At 34.0% G+C, this 17,460-nt stretch overlaps 1 protein-coding gene across 2 annotated transcripts in view; it reads left to right on the forward strand.

Moving 5' to 3' along the window:
- PSME4 (proteasome activator subunit 4) overlaps positions 1-17,460 on the forward strand; it is a 111,845-nt gene that overhangs the window by 20,798 nt on the left and 73,587 nt on the right. For both annotated transcript variants that reach the window (XM_066378269.1, XM_066378270.1), the window contains exons 4-10: positions 8,507-8,551; positions 10,404-10,553; positions 11,692-11,755; positions 12,418-12,492; positions 13,549-13,671; positions 16,143-16,235; positions 17,019-17,284. In XM_066378269.1, coding sequence (XP_066234366.1) covers positions 8,507-8,551; positions 10,404-10,553; positions 11,692-11,755; positions 12,418-12,492; positions 13,549-13,671; positions 16,143-16,235; positions 17,019-17,284 — 816 coding nt within the window. The remainder of the gene's footprint in view (positions 1-8,506; positions 8,552-10,403; positions 10,554-11,691; positions 11,756-12,417; positions 12,493-13,548; positions 13,672-16,142; positions 16,236-17,018; positions 17,285-17,460) is intronic.

Here is a 17,460-nt window from a genome sequence, read left to right on the forward strand (position 1 = left end):
ACCATTAGGTTAAGAGTAAAATTGTCATATTTACAAAAGTTCAATATCTTATGAGTGCTTCTGTGCTCCATTCTCCTTTGCTACTGATGCTATCTTCCCTTTTATTTTATTATTGTTGTGGATTATCCTTGTTTTTATTGTGACCTTGTTGGAGTTTTTACTTGTAATTTTGTTTTGATTTGTTCTTTTATCTGGTCAGATAACCTCTTATAATATTTCCTGCAGTGGGTATTTTCTGGTGATTAATTCCCTCAGCTTTTGTAAACCTGTTAAAGTTTTATTTCTCCTTCATATTTGAAAGATGTCTTTGATGGAGATAGTATTCTTGGCTGGTAATTCCTCTATTTTAGTACTTTAGATGTTGGGTACACTCTCTTCTGGCTTTTAGAATTTCTGCTAAGAAGTCTGATGATAACCTAATGGACCTTCCTTTATATGTTGTATTCTTATTTTTCCCTAGCTTCCTTGAGGATTCTTTTTTTGTTATTGATTTATGACAGTTTCATTATGATGTGCTTGGAGTAGGTCTATTTGGGTTGAGGTAACTCGGTGTTCTGTTTGTTTCTTGGATTCGAGGCTCTAACTCTTTCCATAGACTAGAGAACTTCTCGTCTATTATTTGTTTGACTAGGCTCTCCATTCCTGTTTCCTTCTCTTCATCTTCCGTTTTATATTGCTCTTTCTGATGGAGTCAGACAATTCTTATAGAGCTCTCTCGTTCTTTTAAATTCGTGAGTCTCTCTCTTCTTTCTGTATTATCTCTAGTTGCCTGTCTTCGATGTCATTGATTTTTTTCCCCTCTATCTGGCTTGTTCTATTAGCTATACTTGCTACCTCAGTCTTCAGTTCATGTACTGTATTGAGTTCGTTTCTGTTTTTAAAGTTTCAACCTTCTTGGTGAGGTGTTCGTTGCTGGGTCCTCAGCATCCCAGTCCAATGCTTTATCCACTGTGCCACCCCCTGGTCAGGCCCTATATATTTCTTGACTAAAATTGATGTTGTAGGCAAAGGAACCATATAGGTCCAATGACTTGGAGTACTCACACACAAGGCAATGTACCTCTGCTAAACAGAGCAACCATTGTGAAATGGGGTGTTCTCTTTTTTAAAATGGTATTGTGCTCCAAATTGTAGAGGCCAGAAATAATACTGAGTGAGGATCTAGAACTGCTTTTGAGGTATCTCTTGCTTAAAACATTTTCTAGGACTGTAATTTATTCATTTTCTATAATCTTTTGTAATCTATTTACTGTTATTAATTAACTCTCCTTTTGAAAGGAGTGCCTGTTACCTTATTTCCATTCAGATCATGCTTGGCTCTTGGACTTTCTTCATTACACTTTCCTTGATTTTAAAATCAGAGGAACCTTGTAGTCCTAGTTTTTTTGTAGAAGTGTTAGAGAGATAAGTTGTAAAGTTATATGATAGTTCTTTTGCTTTCTGTTCGTCTGTCTACAGAATCTCTAAGAGAGAATTATTTAAAAACTTACTGTTCTACTTAATATTGTAGTTAGCACACTAGTATATAAAGAGTTTATAGTCTAGGAATAAAATTATGACTTGTGCCTGACCAGTGGTGGTGCAGTAAATGAAGTGTCAACCTGAGACGCTGAGGTCTCAGGTTCGAAACCCCAATGTCGTTAACTTGAGCACAGGCCCACTAGCTTGAGCCAAGGGGTCACCAGTTTGAGCATGGCATCATTGAAATGATCCCATGGTCATCAGCTTGAGCCCAAAGGTCACAGGTTTGAGCACAGAGTCACTGGGTCGGCTTAAGCCCCCTGGTAAAGGCATGTATGAGAAACAATCAATAACTAAAGCAATGCAACTATGAGTTTATACTTCTCATCTCTTCTGTTCTTGTCTGTCACACAAAAATAAAAAAATAAAATTAAGACTTTTACAAACATTTTATTTCAGAAAACTCTTTAAAGAGCCCTCTAATATGGCATACTTTTGAAATTGGTATTTTGAGTATTCTTTGATGTATTCAGACAGATTTTGGAAGAGTTTTGTCAGCTGACTTCATGTGTTTATACTATTTTTAGAACACTTTTTATAATCAAAAGTGAAAGGTTGCTTCATTTGTTAACTGTTTTGTTTTTCATGTCATAAACTCATGTGTTTGTCATTACTCAAAACCACTGCTTTAGAGTGCCATGCATCGCAGTTTATTTTTTGGAGCAAGGATTATTAAAATTTCTTTTCCTTCCCTTTTCTGTTATTTTCCCCTCTCTCCCTTCTTCCTTTTACCTTTCTGTGTTTTGCTTCAGGGACAAAGATCCTTTTCTCTCTCATCTGTTTGTACTTTCTACTGGAGAAACAATTTAGGGTTTTTTTTAATTTAATAGAAAAGTCAAAATTGGTAATGAGCTAGGTAGTTATAAAGTTATACTAGCAATGTAAGAATTGCTTATGTTTACTTCACGAAAGAAGCATTTGAGCCCTGGCGTGGTAGCTCAGTTGGTTAAAGCGTCATCCTGACATGCCAAAATTGCAGGTTCAATTTCTTATAAGGGCACATACAAGAAAGAACCATTGAATGCATGAGCAATTGGAACAACAAGTCCATGTTTTTCTCCCCTTTCCTCTCTCTAAAATTTAATTAAAATTTATTTTTAAAAAAAGCATTTGAATCTTATGGGCATGATTTTATTTCATAAAATAATGTCCTATGTGGTTAGTTGGAGTAGCATATCACAGGTTACAAATGTAGGCAGCATGCTAACAAAGGGTGTTTCTACTAACAAAGTATGGGGGAATTATGCATAGATTAGCTTTTATAAAATGGGTATGGACAATTCATTTTTGAATTATGTGTATAAATTTGTTTATCCTTATCACTACCAATTTTCTTAGTTGTTTGATGTTAAAGGTTTACATGTTTGCATCATGAGTAGTTTGGTCCAGGATAACTCATTTTACTTTTTTAAAAATGTATTTATATCTATATACTTTTAAGTATATATTAATACATTTTTAAAGTATATTTATTTTTCACATATATTATTCTAAGGGGATCATATAGTATTAAACACTTTCATTTTTTGTATTAATTTGTCTCTGGAGAAATTTGATATTTCCCCTTTTATGGTAGTTACTCTATGGCATTTGAATTGGTGCTCTTTTCCTTAAGATACAGTTAAATCTTTTGTTTCCCCTTCAACACATGGAACTTACATGCTCTTAACCGCTGTTGAAGGTTTCTTGACACATGTGGCCACATTTATAATGATCTCTATCTACAGTATTTAACATGGTAATGACATTTCTATGAGGAGCTATTGAAATTTAAAAGTTTACAGTTGTTTTGTTAATATATTTATAAAAATTTTTAGTATGGTATTTGAACATTTTTGTGCTTTTAAAATCTTTTACTTGGAAATTAGAGATTAGGTGGTTGATTTTTATTAATGACTTTGATAGTGTTTAGTTATCTGTTTTGGAAACTGTTCTTTTTAAAGCAATTTAAAATACTATTTTGTTCACATTGAACGGGTTTTCCATCATTTAATTTTGCATGTTCTTTTTACATGAATGGTCAGGATTATCAGAACTTCTTAACACTTACTACCATAGAGACATACTTTTTAGAAAAGTGATTATAATGAAAAACCAATGTTAAAGTTGGTTTTAGTCATTGACTAAGGTGTTAAACTTTATTTAAACCTTTGTTATGGTAAAATTATCTTGACCCTAATTTGTATGAAATGGCTTTGGAAAATGACTACTTGCTGAGTTGACTAAGATTAGCTCTTAAAAGATTACACATGAAACGGATAGTGAGTGACTGATTTATGGTGGATTTGTTTAGATTTAGAGAAAGCAGGTAAAATTGAGTTCTTTTAGATGAAATGTTAAGTACATTCTTTTTTTGTTTTTACAGAGACAGAGAGTCAGAAAGAGGGATAGATAGGGACAGACAGGAACAAAGAGATGAGAAGCATCAATCATCAGTTTTTCGTTGTGGCACTTTTAGTTGTTTGTTAAGTACATTCTTAAGGAAAAAAATTATATAAGCAATTACCATTAAATTATAAGCAGGTTTAGGTTGAGGTATATAGAATACACTAAGGTTATAATCCCCCCCTTTTTAATGAAAAAGCAAATATGACAATTCTGAAGTTAAATTTTATTTCAAGAATTGTCTAGTGAAGCAGAAAATATTTCTGTACTTTTAGCTATGTACAGCCCACACCATCCTCAATCTTGAACATTTCATTTGCTGTACATTTTTTTGGATTAGCCATCAGTATTATCCTGATAGTTAGGTAAGAGAAGGAGTTAGGAAGCAAAAACATACTTAAGTTAGTTAGAATAAGTCTGTCTCAGTAATTGGAGTAACTAGAGAAGAAGGCTTTTGGCTTTCCTCAGGTCTCTCTGCTCCATATTTGGCATTTACTTTATTAATGTCATCATAGGGAATCATAAAGTATGAATGTCATTATAAGATAATTGCAGCCCATAGAGGAAAATTGATACAAAGGCATTTGTTGAATAGGGGACAAGAGTTTCAGAACTGGGACAAGAACTTACTTTTTTCCCTTATAAGTAGAGTAGCAGCAGTTGGGGTAGGCATTTCCCTTTTTATTTTTTTTAAATTATTGATTTTAGAGGGAGAGAAAGGGAGAGAGAGAAACAAACATCCTATATATATGTGCCCTGACCGGGGATCAAACCTATAACCCGCAGCATATTTGGACAATACTCTAACCAACCAAACCTTCTAGCCAGGGTAGGAACTTCCTGTTTTGATGTGATTTCTGAAACCAAAAATTAATACCTACCTAGAGGCAGGAGATAGATACAAAAACAAAATAAAAACAAAAATTTAGTTCTTAAGGAAATTGAAATGTATTTTACTTTGGCTAAGTATGAAATAATGATTACAGTTATAATTTATTGTGATTAATTCTGAGCCAGATGACAGCTTTCTTTACATTATCTCATTTAATTTTTATAACTGCCAACTGCCTTATGAGAGGTAGATATTACTGCTCTTCTATAGATAGAAAACCAGAGGCTGTCATTGCACTAGTTCATAGCAGAACTGCTATTCAGATTCAGATCTGTCTGACTCTATGCCAAAGCTGGATATATATGGCTTTCTTTTCCATTTACCATACCTTTACTAAGATAGGATATGAGATAATCTGTCCAAAACTTAGTCCATCTTTAGATCCCTTTTGATTTTTTTAAAGTGTTTTGATTTTTTGATTTGTTATCACTTTAGTATTGTAGATTTCCAGCAGTTGGAAAAGTATGTAGTGATTATTCACTCCTTCTAAAAAGTAGTAAAATAGAGCCTAGTAGCATCTACCCTTAACCTTTTATTTTATTTTTAAACAGAAACATTGTTTCCTTCATCTTGAGAGATTACAAGAATCACAAAAGGTCACTATACAGATATCACAGGTTAGAGAGATTGTACCCTTTTCTGGATAAAGAGAATAAGTCCCATGGCACAGGCCTTATGTATACAGAGGTGTTGAAATTGACTTTATTCAGATGAACTAGAGCATGTTCCCACATACCCTATTTCTCTAATGAATGAATGGAGAGCTTTCAAGTATTATAATTAACCCCCTCTTCTGAAGAATGAAGGGAACTGGAGAAAACATAGCTATGCAGCCTTTTATGACTTGCTTTTTCTGGAACGATTTTTCACATTATATGAAAGTTTGTTGGTAGAATATAAAAGTTACCAGTGAAAATAACAGGTTTTCTGTGTTATACTTTCAAATGAGTTGCCACAGAAACAATAAAATTAATGAAAATTTAACATGAACACCAACCTTAGGAACTGTAGAATTATAAATCTTCTGCTTATATTCTTGGACAGGAAGTTTTCTTTTTAAATTTGTTTAAGTTGATCTGTTTTTTATTTTGGAATGAGATGGCTCTTTAAAATTTGCCAATTAGCCTGACCTGTGGTGGCACAGTGGATAAAGCGTCGACCTGGAAACACTGAGGTCGCTGGTTCGAAACCCTGGGTTTGCCTGGTCAAGGCACATATGGGAGTTGATGCTTCCTGCTACTCCCCTCATTTCTCTATCTTCCTCTCTCTCTCCTTTCTAAAAATGAATAAATAAAAAGTATTAAAAGAATAATTTGTTAAAATTTGCCAATTAATTCTATAGTTTGTTTCTAAATGTTGTTTTTCAGTCCAAACAAATACATCAGAAGGTCTGTGCTCTTTATTGCCCTGATTGAAAATGTTTATTGAGCATTGTAAGTTAAATAAGTAAATAAGCAAATAAAGTATAAATATAGATGAACATGTAGCCTTGTTATAAGCACTTTAGTAATGCCTAGGCCTAGAAGTAAAAAAAAGAAAAAGAAAAAAAAGTCCTAGTCATGGTCTTCAGGGAGACTTCAATGTAGTTGGAGAGCCCTGGTTGGATAGTTTGGTTAGAGCTTTGTCCCGAAGCACAGAGGTTGCTGGTTTTATCTCCAGTCAGGCACATGCAGGAACAGGTCGATGTGCCCCTCTTCTCTCTCAAATCAAGGCAAGAAGTAAAAAATTTTAAAGGAAGAGAGAAATACTTAGTATCTGAAATTAAAAATATAAATAAATGTGATTGGAGGGAATTTTGACTTTTTTTAACTAGGCAAACTTAGATGTTCTCTGAACTAAAATCTGTGTCTGTGAATTGCTTAGCTTTTTTTTTTTTTTTTGCTTAGCTTTTTTTAATCTCTCTCTGATAATCGGAGAAAATGCTCCATGATTGCTCTCTAGCTACATACATGGTCATCTTTTTATTTTCAAATTATCTCATGAGATGTAGCCTGGTTTCCTCTTTAGTTATTTTCTCAGTAGTTTAGAAATTAAAGAGAATTACTACTGCTTTCAAATAATAAAATTATAGTGTTCTCTTTTGGTTGTATGATACATTGATTACTTATGCTGAATTTGGTTTGTGTTATTTTTTGGAATTTCTTTGCAGATTAGTTCTTAAGCTTTCAGGAAAATTGGATAGACTTCTGGACTTGATTTCAAGAAGCTTAATGAAAACGTGTCAGTTGTAAGCACTGCCTGAAAGTTACCCCTTTCCCCCATAATTTTATTCTTGATATTTGGGGACTTGCTTTATTTTTACTTGTTCATATCATGCTACAAGTAGTCACATGTTTATTTATTTTTGTCACACATTTTAAAAAATTTTATTGATTGATTTAAGAGGGAGAGGAAGGAAGAGAGAGACAGAAACATTGATCTGTTCCTGTATGTGTCCTGATACGAACCAAACCTGCAACCTTTGTGCATTGAGACAAGGCTCTAACTAACTGAGTTATCTGGCCAGAATGTCACGCATTTATTTTAAAATCCATTTCGAAATTTCCTTATGCCTCTTTGTTTTATTTATTTGCATCTGACCATTTTTTGACTGAGATCTAGTTAATATTTTAAAAATTCCATTCTGGTCATGTGTGTTTAGTATTAAAACAGAAATGTTTATTATAAATTAATACATAAACACTTCTTGTTTTCCATATTCACTTTAACCACCTATAAATTGGAAAATAAATTACAGCTTTTAATGTTAATCAACTAATGTTTTAAGTACCTGGTTGAAAAGATGGCTGCTGCTTTTTTTTTTATTTTTTTTTAGTAATTATTGCTGGCAATAAAAAGTGCCTTGGGAGTTATAACACTCATCAGTTGATTATACCGAAAAGTAGTTTCTGGTAGTTGCTCATGGAAGCACACCAGATTTTGTCTGCTGGTTGTTTTGATGTAAAAGCACTTTCATCAAAATTTAAAATTAGTGTTTGAAGTTTTAAGCCATTGAGCCTTTTTTTTTTTTTTTTTTCATTTTTCTGAAGCTGGAAACAGGGAGAGACAGTCAGACAGACTCCCGCATGCGCCCGACCGGGATCCACCCGGCACGCCCACCAGGGGCGACGCTCTGCCCACCAGGGGGCGATGCTCTGCCCATCCTGGGCGTCGCCATATTGCGACCAGAGCCACTCTAGCGCCTGAGGCAGAGGCCACAGAGCCATCCCCAGCGCCCGGGCCATCTTTGCTCCAATGGAGCCTTGGCTGCGGGAGGGGAAGAGAGAGACAGAGAGGAAAGCGCGGCAGAGGGGTGGAGAAGCAAATGGGCGCTTCTCCTATGTGCCCTGGCCGGGAATCGAACCCGGGTCCTCCGCACGCTAGGCCGATGCTCTACCGCTGAGCCAACCGGCCAGGGCTGAGCCTTTTTTTTGATGTGTTGATAATTAAGTGCCTAGTTTGTAAAAACTGAAAATGACTTACTCTTTCCTAGTTTTCCCTTTTGTGCACAGCAAAAAATGAGCAAATGAGGGTACGGAAAAGAGCAGATTATGGAGTGTAGGCAATTAATTCTTACCACTCTGTCTGTATGAAAGAGATGATTAGTTAAGCGTGTACACAGATAATATCTGAATTTATGAGCATATCTTGGAGAATCTTTTTATTAATTGAATTAGATATGTTCTTAAAATATACCAAACTAATTTATCAAATGGCTTCCCCCCCCAGTTCTGTAGAAAATGTTCTCAAAACACTCGTGAAAAGCTGCCGACCGTAAGTAGCTTCTCAATTTATAAAGCCTCTTGTTGTTTCTGTGGGCTTTTCCCTATCTTTAGTATGCTTTGAAGAGGAAATTAAAGGTATAATTAGTTTCTGACATTGTGATGTCACTGGGCACAACATGTCATTTCCAACTCTTGAACTGAATTTTTAATTTAGAAATTTATAAGTGGTGTGGGTATCAGTCACTCATTGTAAAGTAGGAATGCCATAATTTATGTATAATCACCTTTGTTTTAAAGGTTATTCTAGATTATTGTTACTTAGATAAAAAATGTTTTTCAAAATGGGCACTGTAGGGATATTGCATTAAGATTAACTAATGACAAGGAGAAGGTGGTCCGTATATTTTTTTCTAGTATGTTCTCTTTTAGTAGAATATTTGACTTTACCCCATACTCTGCTATTTAAAGATGAATAGAGTATAGTTTTAATTAAAGTCCAGTTCTTTGGACTTGAAATTTTTTTATTGTTTATCAGGCTATTCTAAGACTACTTATCCTGCTGTGGATACAGGGAGTTCTTTTGAATATAATGTTTATCATATTAGTTAAAGTTATTTTATAAATCAGATAATTTGTTGCTTATTTACTGTACTACTTAGTCTTGGGCAAATGTATTTTCAGGATATAAAATGTCTCCCTTTTAAGAGGCCTAAGATGTAACTTGAGCCATAAGCCACCAATGAGCAATGTCATTTTGTACTAGGTAATTACTCTCTTGGCCTGTGTTTCCTACTGCAGATTTGGTCATCACTGAGGTGCTTTCTGGTTTTTAGGTTGTTGGATAATTCATAGAACACTCAAGCTTTTATTTTAGATTATTAGGCTAATAGTTGATTCTGAAAAATTAGCAAGGGGAATTGATATATGAAATTTTTGAAGGCAAAATATGTTAATATGTTTTGCTTTTTTTAAAAAATTCTAACCTGTTTAACAGTGACCTAGTGCATAAATGTTTGAGCTCAACAGAACTATTACAAGAAATACAATTTTATTTTTTATATCAAGGAATGAAGTGTGATTCTTATTAACACAGATGTATAAAAATGTAATAGGATTAACAATATGTGTAAATCTAATTTGAAAGGTTTTTTTTTAGCATTTTGGCCATATCCAAATCAGAATTTCTGATACTTTTTGTTATTTTAAACCCTGTATTGGGTATTTAGAAAATTATATATGGGTCCTCTATCTGTTTACCTTCGTTTTGGGGGGGTGTGTATGTTTGTTCATGTGCACAATTCAGATTTTAATTTTGTAAATCTCTAGCCCAAGGATGCCCCAGCCATCTCAGAATTGTACAGCAAAAGAGCCTATAGGCCCAGATCATCTAGTCAATCCTCTCTTGTATACAGGAGGACTTTGTGGTCCAATGAGAGTAAATGTTTTATCCAAATGTGCCTAGCAATTGATGTTCTCTTTTTCACTTCACTTAACTGAATATCCATGTTTTATATTGACTGGGTTTTTATAGACAAGAATTCTTTTCTATTGCTATTACATAGCACACAGGAAGAAAAATGCAACCATGTTTAAATTTGTAGGTTATTTCAGTGAGTTTGAATTTTATCTTAGTTTATCAATTTTGCAGTATTTTTCTAAGCCCCACACATAAGAAAATTTACCTTACCCTAAGTGTGTTGGGGTGTTCAGTTTAGAATTGTTAAAATGCATATCTTGTAGGCTAACACACAACATTTGTAGTGTGTGATGCATCTTGTGTGTGTGTGTGTGTGAGAGAGAGATCTTATGAAAGCCATTCTCCCCCCTTTTTTTGTCAGTCATGTGTTGATGTTGTAAAGCCTTTAGCCAGTCACCAGAAATGTGGAAACCTTTTTTATTAGGTATTTTCCAGCAGATGCGACAGCTGAGATGCTAGAAGAGTGGCGGCCTTTAATGTGCCCTTTTGATGTAACAATGCAAAAGGCCATCACTTATTTTGAAATATTTCTTCCTACCTCCCTTCCTCCAGAACTTCATCATAAAGGTTTTAAGTAAGTATTTACATATCTTGAGAAATTCTAGAATATAGCATGAAATAAAGATATAGATGTAACTAGAGAATAACACATCTTATAGTGTCAAGCCAAATAAGATGAGAGCTCTAATTTAAGAAATCAAGGGAGAAAGAATAATAAATTCAAAATGTAGTGGAAAATATAAAAAAAAACAGGCAGTGATAGAAATATTAAAATACATAAAGTTTTGGGAAAAGTGTTTTTTTAAAACTTAATTTTAATTCTCATTACATGTATTCTCTTGGGTCTTTTTATCATCTTTTTTATAGTCTTTGTACCATTTTTAAGAACTAGAATAAAAAAATTTTAGACTTGTTTTAAGGAGAAAGAAAAGGTATGAAAAAATGATGAGTAATAGTAATAATCACTGTGTTGTGGGTTTATGCTTAGTTTCTGTCCACTGTTCTGTTTTTTATAGCGAGATGTGGAATCTTTTTATTTCTGTCAAGTTGGAAATTTTGTGTATAGCTGTATATATATAAAAATTTAATTTTAATTTAAAAGTTCAAAAACTTTTAGTTTATTTGACGTTTTTAAAGATTGGTTAATAATATTCAAACATTTTATTGACTCATCTATTCTTTTCTGTTTCTTTAATTTGAGATGGTTTCTCCTCTATAATTTAATTGCATATAACACTTTGTGGCTCATTTCTTTTGTGTAATATTTACTATTGTGCTAGTTAATGGCGTGATTACCAGTTGGGTGATTCAAGAAAAGAAAGTAAGGAAGAATTGCAAGAACAGCTAGCAACAGGAAAATACTTAATGAGACAGGCAGAAAGAGGAAGGAGAAACTTGTAGATAGTAGTAGATAAAGGTGGACAGTATTTACTTAACAATGAAGTGGAAGTACTATAAGATTCTTTTCAGCATAAATAATTGGAAGGGGACTATTCAGACAAAAATAGTCCTCTGTTACAATAAGTGTGTAACTTAGTATTTTTTCTAGGTTGTGTAGTTAACAGTAAGAATGATAGATTAAAAACTACAAAGGTTATTTTCCTAGTTTGTATAGCTATCAGTAAGAATAATAGATTAAAAAATACAAAAGATACCTGGCTTTGAACCATTTTCTATAAGTCACTTGCTATTCATACATTTTTCTTCTTCAGACTTTGGTTTGATGAATTAATTGGCCTTTGGGTTTCAGTGCAAAATCTCCCACAGTGGGAGGGGGTAAGTATCCTGTTTTTCCTCCTATATATTCTAGTTTAGAAATAACATGAAATCATTTGATAAGTAATTTCAGTTCCCTAGAATTGGCTACTAGTAGTAGTAATCAGTTTTTAAATTTTTATTTGCTGTGTTCTAACAGAAGTAGACATTTCTTTATTTGATTTTATTAATATTTAGACATGAACAAATGTAAGAGGAAATGCATGAAACAATAAGACATTGTTTCCTTTTGTATCCTCACTAGCACAGTTCTGGACACATAGTAGTTGTTTTCTATATGCTTATTGAATTACAGTTTCTTTTTTTGCACAATGGAGGATACTTTGTTATTTTCCTTTTTTTAGAGAAAGAAGGGGTTGGGGAGCAGGAAATATCAGCTCTTAGCAGTTGCTACTTTTGTGTGCCTTGGGAGGGCAAGCCAGGGGTTTTGAACTGGCAACCTCGATTGACTTCGATTTCCTTTTTGTAAGCATTTTACATGCTATTGATTTTAAATGGGTGATAGGAATCAGAACTTAAATTTAGAGACTTAAAAAACTGAGTTATAAGTCATATATTAATCAAGTTATGTTAATAGTGATTGCTGAAAAGAACAAATGATTGAGGGGTATATGTGACTTATAAAGAACAAATGTATTTACTTCTGTTTTGTTTACTTCCAGCAACTAGTAAATCTCTTTGCTCGATTGGCTACAGATAATATAGGGTACATAGATTGGGATCCATATGTACCAAAGGTAATTAAGAACATTTGAACATATAATATACAATAGCACTGATATCACTTTTATATCTTTAAGGAGAAATATATTTTGTATGCTGATTCCTAGCTCTACATAAAATATTTTGACCATTAATAGAAACATAATTTATAGGGTAGAATTTTTATTTTTCAGACAGTAATCAGATCATATCAAGATGTCAGAAATGTGATTTTTGTCTTAACTGTGTAGGACATGAACTATAAGTTTCAGAATGAGTAATACAGAAAGTACTAAGTATATTATTCAGGGTGTCATACATTCATACTTCCCAACAAATTTTGTACATCACATTTGATTGCTATTCTCGAGTATTCTCCACTTTGTAGGTCTCGTTATGTGTTTCCCTAGGTTAAATAAAGCTAGAGTGTTTTTAGGTGCAGTGTTCTTAACATTGCATCTTCTGTATTGTTTCTGCTCACCTGTGCCAGTTCAGAACGGCTGGAGTAGAGCATCTAGGTGATTCAGATGCACATAGTGACAGTAGAGCAGGCTGGGGACCAGCAGAAGGCAAATGCTCTGTTTGCCTTTGCTTGTACTGGCTTCCCTTGTTGCTGGCCCATAGAAGCTAAAAAGAAGTAATTTTTCCCCACCTCTGGGTCATGACTGTTAGTAATGACAGATTTAAAATATAAATTTAATTATATTAAAATGTAGTTATTAAATGACAAATTAAAATGCAAATTCTTAGGGGGAATATCAACATTAAAATTTAGAGAACTGGAAAGCATCAAAACATGTTACGTTTAACCTCAATTACCATTTTGCCTTTTATGTTTCACTGTGTCTCATTTATCTGTGTTTGGGGTCTATGGATATAACTGCGCTATATCCACATGCCTGTGGACTCAGAGCATCATTTTTAGAAGTATAGATATTTTTATATAATTTGAAAGAATAAACAGTGTGTAATTTGCTCAAAAACTGATCAAATGAGAACACACCCAGTAACACTAATATACAACATTTAAATTATTTAAGCAAAGTTATTTGATACCTGTATATATTTATTTTTAATTCTTTTTTTTAAAGATATTTACGAGAATTCTGAGAAGTTTGAACCTCCCAGTGGGAAGCAATCAAGTGTTAGTTCCAAGATTTTTAACAAATGCATATGATATAGGACATGCTGTAATATGGATCACCGCTATGATGGTTTGTGATGCATTATATTTGTTTTATATAGGTTACTTAAATTTTATGTTAACCATATAAAAATTACATATAATCACATAAGTCTACATTAGTGACTTGGTCACATTCAGACCCAGAATTTAGTCATAATGTACCATTTATAAATGTGTCTATAACCAGTGGACCTTAAAAAGAGAATAAAAATTTAGAGTTTTGAGAAATTCAGAATGTGTATAACTGTTTTACAGACCAGGAACCACACTCATATATCTAAAAGGACTTTCCACAAGTCAAATAGAATAATAAAGGTGGATTAGAATTTAGGGTTCTGCACGTGCAGTGTTAATACATTCATTGTAAATGTTCAAATAAAGCATTACACTGAGCACAAAGCTTATTAACAAAGTAATCTAAGGCCCTGGCTAGGTAACTCAGTATAAATAGAGTGTTGTCCCAGCATGCCAAGGTTGCACTGAGGTTGTGGGTTCAATCCCCGGTCAGGGTACATATGAGAAGAAACCAATGAGTGCACAATTAGATGGAACAACAAGTTGATACTTCTCTCTCTTTCTCTCTCCCTCCCTCCTCTGTCTCCCTCGCTCTTTCCCTCCCTCCCTCCCTTCCCCTCTCTCCTGTTCTCTCCTGCCCTCTCTTGTTCTCTCCCACCCTCTCTCCTCCTCTCTCCCTTTCTCTCCCACCTTTTCTCCCTCACCCCTCTTCCTCTCACACCCTTCAAATTAATGGTATTTTTTTTCTTTTAATCCTATGAAAGGAAAAGCATGAAGGATTATTTTACTGACACCATTGAAAGGAAATAAAAATATATCCACATGCTTGGATTACATCATCTATTAAATAAGATTATAGAACAATTTTTCTGGATTGTCATTCATATTGCTTCTACACCTGTGTCTTTCTGGAATTAGTATTCTGTGTTTGATATTTTCTCTCAGATTGTGTTGTTTTATTAGTGGTTTTTGTGTTCATTGTTTCTGTGGAAAAGGCAGAATAGTTGTGAGAAGTTTAGTCCTTAAATTTTATTGTAAGATTACAAGAAAAATATTTTAAAGCTTCCTGATTTTGCTATTTCGTTATTAAACAGAGGGAAAATCCTATTTTCTTTCTGTTAGTCAATAAGAGCAAAAACTCTTGGATGTCTTACATAAGCAATGAGTTGGAACTTTTTTTTTAGGGAGCCACTGAATTAGATAGTGATTAGTATCAGGCTTACTCTAGTTAGTATTGATGTTCTTTTTCACACAGTTGTTCTTCCTGGCAGCTTTGTTTTATGTTAAATATGAATATTGAATATAATAAAAATAAACAGTGATCATTATGTTAGAATTTTTAAAATTTTTTGGTATTTTGCTGTAGAATTATTATGGTTTCTAAGTAGTTGACCTATTCTAGAGTGGAAACCATGAACGGGATTTCATTTCAGTAGGAAGAAAGGTTCCTACTGTAACTGACATTCTACCTTAGGACTGTGCCATTTCTTGAAAGAAGATCGTTGTGTGGCAGATAGGAGGTTTCAAGGTCTTTATCCCCCAGGCTGTTCAACTTGATGAGATAAATACTAGCTTTTGCCCTTTTTTCCTCTTTCTCCCCCCCCAATTATATTGTTTTGTTTGTTGTTTTGTTTGTTTGTATTGGTAATAGATTAAGAAAGAAATTTTTCTTTTCAGACAAAATATCATATATAACAGATTTAATCATTTGAAACATTTAGAAATAATAATAAAATATTTTAATGCATATGTGTCGATTTCACTCTACATTTCCAGCAATGAAAAGTTCATTGGAATCATTTATGGAATGTCTTTTTTTGTTTGTTTTGTTTTGTTAGGTGACAGAGACAGACAGAGGGACAGACAGACAGGAAGTGAGATATGAGAAGCATCAATTCTTTGTTTAGGCACCTTAGTTCATTGATTGCTTTCTCATATGTGCCTTGATGGGAGGCAGGTGCTACAGCAGAGCGAGTGACCCCTTGCTCACGCCAGCGACCTTGGGCTCAAGCTGATGAGCTATGCTCAAACCAGATGAACCTGAGCTCAAGTTGGCGACCTCAGGGTTTCGAACCTGGGTCCTCTGCGTCCCAGGCCGACGGCTCCATTGGCTGGTCAGGCTAAGAAATGTCTTTTTTGCCTAATATTACCGCTGTTGGTTATTTTAAGATGATAACCTTAGTGACAAAAGTTATTTGATTGCGTAGAGTAAAAGATACTGTTATCCTAAATTGAAAATTATCTTTTCAGTGTTTTAATTTGGTTTCAGTAAGTTGCCCTTTTTTTTAGTAGAATGTTTTGAATCAATTTGTGTGAAATTCATTGGGGAGTGTTTTTTACTCCTGTTTAGAAGTAGAATTGATTTTCATCAGCAGGATAAATATGAACTACATTAAAGATTTACATGTAGGTTTGGGCTCAGTAACCCCTCTAATTTTACAGTATAATATAGTTTCAGATATTTTTTCTCTTTAATCTGAACAGGGTGGACCAAGTAAGCTAGTACAAAAACACCTGGCTGGTTTGTTTAACAGCATCACGTCTTTTTACCATCCTTCAAATAATGGGCGCTGGCTGGTGAGTATGTTCATTTTTTACTCTTAAGTTTTGAGACATGATTACATGTTATTATTACTTGTTATGTAACCTGTAATGCATTTTGCCCTTCATATATAAACTTTGACTATATGTGAATGATTAAATTTAGATTAAGTTACTAATGTTCATAGATTATAAATAAACGAAAACAATACTGATGTGGTAACTAATGATAAAATGCCACATTCTGGCAACAAAATTGTAACAAATATACCACCAAAGCATGGAATCATCTTTGGTTTTGTGTCTTTTTGTTTGTTTGTGTAAGCTATTTGGTTAAAATGGCTTGTCATGTAATGGAAGATTAATGTGCTAGAACAGTGGTCTGCAAACCGCGGCTTGCGAGCCACATGCGGCTCTTTGGTCCCTTGAGTGTGGCTCTTCCACAAAATACCACGTGCAGACGCTACCTCAATAAGGAATGTACCTACCTTTATCGTTTAAGTTTAAAAAATTTGACTCTCAAAAGAAATTTCAATTGTACTGTTGATATTTGGCTCTGTTGACTAATGAGTTTGCCTACCACTGTGCTAGAATATAAAACTGGAATTTGAAATATATTCATATTGATTATGATCAATGGTTAATTGCTAAGAGTATTTTATTATGTCTAGATGAACTGTGCAGCTCTTTGTAATCGAATAAGATTATGAGACTTTTTTCTTTTTTTTTTTAATGTTTACTTGGGAGGGTATAGAGGAACCATGAATGACTATCTGGGAGATAGAACCTACTTTAAACTTTTTGCTTCTGTGTCTCCAGAACAAGTTAATGAAACTACTTCAGCGGTTGCCAAACAGCGTTGTTCGAAGATTGCATCGTGAAAGATACAAGAAGCCTTCTTGGTTAACTCCTGTGCCTGATAGCCATAAGCTTACTGATCAAGATGTTACAGACTTTGTACAATGCATTATTCAACCTGTCCTCTTGGCTATGTTTAGCAAAACTGGTAGTTTAGAAGCAGCCCAGGCTCTGCAGAATCTTGCACTCATGAGACCTGAGTTAGTAATACCCCCGGTACTTGAAAGGTAAGTATAGCTTTAAGCGTTTGTTCTGGTTATCTCTTCCCTCTACTCTCCTGTTCTGCTCTATTTTTGTTTCTATTCTGTGGCTTCTGTATTGCCATCCTGATGCTTATACCAGTTCCTGGAAGTTTGAGGAGTTTTGCTGTTTGTTTATTTCCCCTTTGTTTTGCTGCATGTCC

Source organism: Saccopteryx leptura, chromosome 3, assembly GCF_036850995.1.
Source record: "Saccopteryx leptura isolate mSacLep1 chromosome 3, mSacLep1_pri_phased_curated, whole genome shotgun sequence".
NCBI lineage: Eukaryota > Metazoa > Chordata > Mammalia > Chiroptera > Emballonuridae > Saccopteryx > Saccopteryx leptura.